At 41.3% G+C, this 7,623-nt stretch overlaps 1 protein-coding gene across 11 annotated transcripts; it reads left to right on the forward strand.

Moving 5' to 3' along the window:
- Positions 1–452: 452 nt before the first annotated feature.
- Positions 453–4,466, forward strand: LOC133503423 (probable thiopurine S-methyltransferase). Of its 11 annotated transcripts, none has more exons than XM_061825099.1 (9): positions 453–715; positions 2,071–2,194; positions 2,353–2,445; positions 2,646–2,778; positions 2,985–3,037; positions 3,106–3,180; positions 3,354–3,397; positions 3,942–3,986; positions 4,112–4,466. In XM_061825099.1, exons 1-9 carry the CDS (start codon positions 706–708, stop codon positions 4,228–4,230), a joined length of 696 nt encoding a protein of 231 aa, XP_061681083.1. In that variant the 5' UTR covers positions 453–705; the 3' UTR covers positions 4,231–4,466. The 11 variants fall into 11 exon arrangements, with proteins under 11 accessions (XP_061681083.1, XP_061681113.1, XP_061681107.1 ...); XM_061825129.1 differs by having other exon boundaries at positions 2,071–2,210; positions 3,312–3,397; positions 4,112–4,462; XM_061825123.1 differs by having other exon boundaries at positions 453–688; positions 2,071–2,210; positions 3,312–3,397; positions 4,112–4,462.
- The last annotated feature ends 3,157 nt before the right edge of the window (positions 4,467–7,623 follow it).

Below are 7,623 nucleotides of genomic sequence, written 5' to 3' on the forward strand. Positions count from 1 at the left end.
AGATTTTTTTTTTTTTTGGAAGGTCCTTAAACACACTTTTAAAATAATAACACGTTTAATCATAATGTAAGACATTGGAAAAGGATAATGGAGAGCACAAATAGTTCCCAAACAGAATGAACAAACAGTAATAACTTGAGTAACAATAAGAATAAGAACTGCGATCAAGTGTTTTATTTAATTTGTTTTATTTCGACAGTTTTTCATTATTTTTGGCCATGTTCAAAATTGATAAAACTACTAGATGTACTTGAAAATTTAACAGTATCCAAAGGTTGTCATGTACTACTGTACTTCAATTATTATGGAAAAGTGTTTGATCGTTTAGGTCTATTTGGTACTTTTTTTTTAACCAAAACATTTTTAATTATCTACCGCCCTCGTGCGTTTTAAACGTGTAATCAGCATTTGAAAATGTTCCCTTCCAGTTTTATTTTGGGTTACGGGAGAAATTGAAGAACAAAACTAATCTGTGAGGATTTGTGACAATTGAAAGGCTCGTTGTGATTTTAAAACGAGCCAATTTCTCCCATCTTTTTCTGCTTTCTTTTTTTCTCTACATGATAAATAGTGGTGTACACAGCCGTGTCTGCTCTACTAAAATATTTTGTAAAACTTTATTTCCGACTCATTTGCTTTGCAGTCCTCCCTTTTTTTGTGCTTGATGAGTAAGTAGCTCTCTTGTTTGGTGAGTGTTCCAACATTATGTTCAAAGGTGATTATGTTTTTTTAAATTACGATGTCATTTTCATTTTTGTAAGAGAAAGATGCAATATTGAGTTGCTACATGTGAAAGATTCCATGACAGATGTACACCGCGACTTGGGCTTTGACTACCTGACTGCGCATGTTCTCCAATCACTTTGAAGTGCATAAATCGTGCTTGTTATCAAACATGAATGAACGTGATTTCATGAGTAATTGCGAGTCATTCTTTTTGGCAAAATATTTGCGCAGGCAGTTTTCCAACCACACGTCACAGTACTAAAGTGATACTGTTCATTGCATATAGTGGGCAGTTGTTAAATGTACATATATGTGCAGGCTCCTCCAAAACAGGAAGAAGATTATGTTTTTATTTTCCTGAGTTTTGCCTCACAGGCACAGCCTTGCCTCCCTTTACATCCGTTACTCCCTTCTGTATGCCCTCCCACTCCACTGACATGTTTTGCCTAACAGACAAAATTCAGCTACGGTTAATTATGATAATATCTCACATGAGATGACGGTCAACATAAAACCTCTGTTGAACAAATTTTACAGCTCTATACTTCGGTAACAGGTAGGAATATCCTTACAAAACTCCAGCTATAATACTATGTTTCCGACAGGAAATCACGTCATTCGTGTTCCAGATTGTTCCCGACTCATTTTAAATGTTTCAGACTGGGGGGAGAATACAAATAATAGTCGTGGATTATTGACACTACATCTCAGATTACGAAATTTCGAACTCTGAATCTGATCAGACGTCAGAAAATATTGGGATTGTTCTTTTTCCACAACCTGATTTATAGCAGCCTCATCGGTAAAAGTTGTTTTATCGACTGTTTGCAGATGGAGGTTGTTGCTATATAAGCGTTTTATAAACATGACCTATTGGCGTGGCTATTTATCCATGTTAGTGTTAATATTAAATGATATAATTTCTTTCAAATGACAGAAAATATCAAGCATGATTTTGTTAAAACGTTTTCCATGTCCGAAATCATACATTGTAGGGCTCTGTTTGAGCAGTGACCTTAAGTACCACAGGAAACTGGTGTGCTAGTTTTTTTTTTTTTCCTCTTTTAAACATAAACCGTGTAGCTGTACTTGGACAGTGTTAAAGTTTCATATTACCTGCTAAAGTCTCCAAGTAGAACTGGCTGCACTTAAACTCTCCATGAAACTATAGTACACCCACACAATGCAAGATCAAGATTTGCAATGAAATTCTGGCTTTACAAAGGTCATTCTGAGTTGGATGATGTTTTTATACAATTCTTATACTCGACCAGAAGCCCATTGATGTGGCTGGAACTGTATGGACGGTTTGACACGTGTTCTCATCTGCTCTCTTTCACATAGATGTACGGCAATCAAATATGAGCAGCATGCTGAAAACTCAGGAAGATCGGGTTGTTGAGCTCAAAGAATGGGAGCAACGCTGGGATGAAAACAGAATCGGCTTTCATAAGCCGCAAGTACACCAGTAAAGACTACATACTGTATTGACTTTATTTTGAATCACTTTTTACAAGAGGGAATAACTATGTATAAACATTACAGCTTGTTGAGTTGCATGATGTGATTGATTGGGATTGTAAGATTTTCCAAAATAAGTATTGCAATTTTTTTTTTTTTTTACAGGATGCTGGAGAGTAAAATTGACAATGTTTTGGCTGGGCGGAAAGCAGTTCGCTTCTTCTTTCCTCTATGTGGGAAAGCTGTGGATATGAAGTGGTAAATAAAATGGGACTCCTGTGCCGTATTCCAAAACCATTTGTTGAGTGTAATAGTTTGCAAACCTGTTCTTTATATTTCTTAAATACATGTTTTTATGAAACATTGCACAACAACGTAAAATTGTTCCTTCAAGCACAGTTTTTGCAGATTGTAACATTTTGTCACGGTGATCTTTAGAATTTTTCTGTGTATTGCAGGCTAGCAGACATGGGACATTCAGTGGTTGGAGTGGAAATATCTGAAAAAGCCATTCAACAGTTTTTTGAGGAGAACAACTTGACCTACATCGAGGAGCACGTTCCTGCTTTACCTGGAGCAAAGATCTTCAAGGTAGATCAATTTTAGGTCTCTGAATTTAATGTAGTCACAAGACATTGCATGTATATCATTGTACAGTATGACATTTTACCTGCTCCCTCAATTTTGACTTGGATAAAATTTTAAAATGGTCACCATACATACAGACAGTACTAGCACAGTACAATGTATTAACTGTATAGCACTTGTATTTTACTCACTCACACTTGATTCCACAGAACTCAGAGAAAAACATCTCTTTGTTCAACTGTGATCTGTACAGCTTATCCAGGTAAGTAAATTGTGCATATTTGTAAATGTCATATTCACATTTTGAACCCCCACCCCTGTTTGTCACAGTTCAATTGTGGGTCAGTTTGGGGCTATCTGGGACAGAGGATCTCTCGTGGCCATCAACCCAAGAGACAGAGAAAAGTAAGAGCCTAAAAGTTCTGAAATTTCACAACCAACATATTTTACAATATAATATGGACAGTGGAGAATAAAAACTTTTTGGTAATGTAGTCTCAGTGTTCAAGTCATTCTAGAATATTGGTATGCCACAGATATGCTTCACTCATCATTTCTTTGATGGCCAATGACTGCAGATACCTCGTGTCCACGTTGATGTACAATCCTGAACATTATAAAGGTAACTTTTCATTCAGTCTAAAAAAAAAAAATAATTATTTCCATACTTACTTTTATTTCTGCATCAGAGAAAACCAAAAAAAAAAAATAATAATAATTCTATTCTAATTAGTAAAACATAAAACTGATGTTGGGCGGCATGGGAGAGCAGCTAGAAAGCATTGGCCTCACAGTTCTGAGGTCCCGGGTTCGATCCCAGCCCCGCCTGTGTGGAGTTTGCATTTTCTCACCGTGCCTGCGTGGGTTTCCTCCGGGCACTCTGGTTTCCTCCCACATCCCCAAAACATGCAACATTAATTGGACACTTAAAATTGCCCCTGGGTGTGATTGTGAGTGCAGCTGTTTGTCTCGATGTGCCCTGCGATTGGCTGGCAACCAGTTCAGGGTGTACCCTGCTTCCTGCCCGTTGATAGCTGGGATAGGCTCCAGCACTCCCTGCGACCCTCGTGAGGATAAGTGGCAAAGAAAATGGATAGATGGATAAAACTGATGTTTGTTAGAGTTGGTATTGATGCAACTGAATAAATATTCCCAACATATTTCAGGGCCCCCTTTTGTTGTGCCTGGTGAGCAAGTCTCTTCCCTGTTTGGTGAGTAATCAATGAACTCATTGATATTTGTGGATATTTAGGTATGGGTATTTTTTTTCTTTTTTTTTGTATTAACGCTGTTAAATCAAATGATTTAAAAAAGGTTGTTTGTGCCCTTTTTACAGGAAAAAGGTGCAATGTAGCGCAGCTCCTATCCGAGAATGTCACAGAAGACAGACACCGGGCTTGGGGAATAGACTACCTGATTGAGCAACTGTTCCTCATCACTCCAAAGATTAACTGAAAGTAGATAATCCTTGATAAGTACACATTTTTTGTGGGAAACTATTATTACTGAATTTATGAATAAAATACTTGCTTGGTAATACATTATTTTTCATGGCAAACAAAAAGTTGTTTTCACAGACAATATAGCATGTGTGTATCATCACAACCATTGCACATCCATCCATCCTTTCATCCATTTTCTTAACCGCTTATCCCCACGAGGGTTGCGGAAGTGCTCGAGCCTATCCCAGCTAAACCAGAAACCAGTGCAAACCAGTGCAATCTGTAGGCCGGTCCCAAGCCCGGATAAATGCAGAGGGTTGCGTCAGGAAGGGCATCCGGCGTAAAAACTGTGCCAAACAAATATGAGCGTTCATCTAAAGAACCCCATACCGATCGGTCGTGGCCCGGGTTAACAACGCCCGCCCCCGGCACTGCTAACCTGCAGGGCGTCGGTGGAAATTCAGCTACTGTGGGTCGAAGACAAAGAAGAGGAGGAAACCGGATCCAGCGTCAGAAGAAAAAAAGGAATGCACAGAGCCTACAACTGAGTGTAGGGACTTTGAATGTTGGGACTATGACAGGAAAAGCTCAGGAGTTGGTTGACATGATGATTAGGAGAAAGGTTGATATTCTGTGCATCCAAGAGAGCAGGTGGAAAGGTAGTAAGGCTAGAAGTTTGGGAGCAGGGTTTAAATTATTCTACCACGGAGTAGATGGGAAGAGAAATGGAGTAGGGGTTTTTTTAAAGGAAGAGCTGGCTAAGAATGTCTTGGAGGTGAAAAGAGTATCAGATCGAGTGATGAGACTAAAATTTGAAATTGAGGGTGTTATGTATAATGTGGTTAGCGGCTATGCACCACAGGTAGGATGTGACCTAGAGTTGAAAGAGAAATTCTGGAAGGAACTAGATGAAGTAGTTCTGAGCATCCCAGACAGCGAGAGAGTTGTGATTGGTGGAGATTGTAATGGACATATTGGTAAAGGAAACAGGGGCGATGAAGAAGTGATGGGTAAGTACGGCATCCAGGAAAGGAACTTTGAAGGGCAGATGGTGGTGGACTTTGCAAAAAGGATGGAGATGGCTGTAGTGAACACTTATTTCCAAAAGAGGGAGGAACATATAGTGACCTACAAGAGCGGCGGTAGAACCACGCAGGTAGATTATATTTTGTGCAGACGATGTAATCTGAAGGAGGTTACTGACTGTAAAGTAGTGGTAGGGGAGAGTGTAGCTCGACAGCATAGGATGGTAGTATGTAGGATGATTCTGGTGGTGGGTAGGAAGATTAAGAAGACAAAGGTAGAGCAGAGAACCATGTGGTGGAAGCTGAGAAAGGAAGAATGTTGTGCGGCCTTCCGGAAAGAGGTGAGACAGGCTCTCGATGGACAACCGAAGCTCGTGGAAGACTGGACGACGACAGCCAAGATGATCAGAGAGACAGGCAGGAGAGTACTTGGTGTGTCATCTGGTAGGAAAGGGGAGAAGGAGACTTGGTGGTGGAACCCCATAATACAGGGAGTCATACAAGGAAAGAGATTAGCGAAGAAGAAGTGGGATACTGAGAGGACTGAGGAGAGGCGAAAGGAGTACATCGAGATGCGACGTAGGGCAAAGGTAGAGGTGGCAAAGGCTAAACAAGAGGCATATGAAGACATGTACACCAGGTTGGACACGAAAGAAGGAGAAAAGGATCTCTACAGGTTGGCCAGACAGAGGGATAGAGATGGGAAGGATGTGCAGCAGGTTAGGCTGATTAAGGATAGAGATGGAAATGTGTTGACTGGTGCCGGTAGTGTGCTAAATAGATGGAAAGAATACTTTGAGAAGTTGATGAATGAAGAAAATGAGAGAGAAGGAAGAGTTGAAGAGGCAAGAGTGAAGGACCAGGAAGTGGAAATGATTACTAAGGGGGAAGTCAGAAAGGCATTACAAAGGATGAAAAATGGGAAGGCAGTTGGTCCTGATGACATACCGGTAGAGGTATGGAAGCAATTTGGAGAGATGGCTGCGTAGTTTTTGACCAACTTATTCAACAGAATACTAGCGGGCGAAAAGATGCCTGAAGAATGGAGGAAAAGTGTTCTAGTTCCCATTTTTAAGAACAAAGGGGATGTTCAGAGCTGTGGGAACTATAGAGGAATAAAGTTGATGAGCCACACAATGAAGTTATGGGAAAGAGTAGTGGAGGCTAGACTCAGGTCAGAAGTAAGTATCTGCGAGCAACAGTATGGTTTCATGCCTAGAAAGAGTACCACAGATGCATTATTTCCCTTGAGGATGCTCGTGGAAAAGTACAGAGAAGGTCAGAAGGAGCTACATTGTGTCTTTGTGGATCTAGAGAAAGCCTATGACAGAGTACCAAGAGAGGAACTGTGGTACTGCATGCGTAAGTCTGGTGTGGCAGAGAAGTATGTTAAAATAGTACAGGACATGTATGATGGCAGCAGAACAATGGTGAGGTGTGCCTTAGGTGTGACAGAGGAATTTAAGGTGGAGGTGGGACCGCATCAGGGATCAGCTCTGAGCCCCTTCCTGTTTGCAGTGGTAATGGATAGGCTGACAGATGAGGTTAGACTGGAATCCCCTTGGACCATGATGTTCGCAGATGATATTGTCATATGCAGTGAAAGCAGGGAGCATGCAGAGGAACAATTGGAAAGATGGAGACATGCACTGGAAAGGAGAGGAATGAAGATTAGGTGAAGTAAAACAGAGTATATGGGCATGAATGAGAGGGGCGGTGGGGGAAGAGTGAAGCTCCAGGGAGAAGAGATAGCAAGGGTGGATGACTTCAAATACTTGGGGTCAACAATACAGAGCAATGGAGAGTGTGGTCAGGAAGTGAAGAAACGGGTCCAAGCAGGTTGGAACAGCTGGCGAAAGGTGTCTGGTGTGTTATGTGACAGAAGAGTGTCTGCTAGGATGAAGGGCAAAGTTTACAAAACAGTGGTGAGGCCGGCCATGATGTACGGATTAGAGACAGTGGCACTGAAGAAACAACAGGAATCTGAACTGGAGGTGGCAGAAATGAAGATGTTGAGGTTCTCGCTCGGAGTGACCAGGTTGGATAGGATTAGAAATGAGCTCATTAGAGGGACAGCCAAAGCTGGATGTTTTGGAGAGCAAGATTCGAGAGAGCAGACTTCGATGGTTTGGACATGTTCAGAGGCGAGAGAGTGAGTATATTGGTAGAAGGATGCTGAGGATGGAGCTCCCAGGCAAAAGAGCGAGAGGAAGACCAAAGAGAAGGTTTATGGATGTGGTGAGGGAAGACATGAGGGCAGTTGGGGTTAGAGAGGAAGATGCAGGAGATAGGCTAAGATGGCAAAAGATGACACGCTGTGGCGACCCCTAACGGGACAAGCCGAAAGGAAAAGAAGAAGATCCATACAGTATGTTGTGCAC

This window comes from Syngnathoides biaculeatus, chromosome 1, assembly GCF_019802595.1.
Source record: "Syngnathoides biaculeatus isolate LvHL_M chromosome 1, ASM1980259v1, whole genome shotgun sequence".
Taxonomy (NCBI): Eukaryota; Metazoa; Chordata; class Actinopteri; order Syngnathiformes; family Syngnathidae; genus Syngnathoides; species Syngnathoides biaculeatus.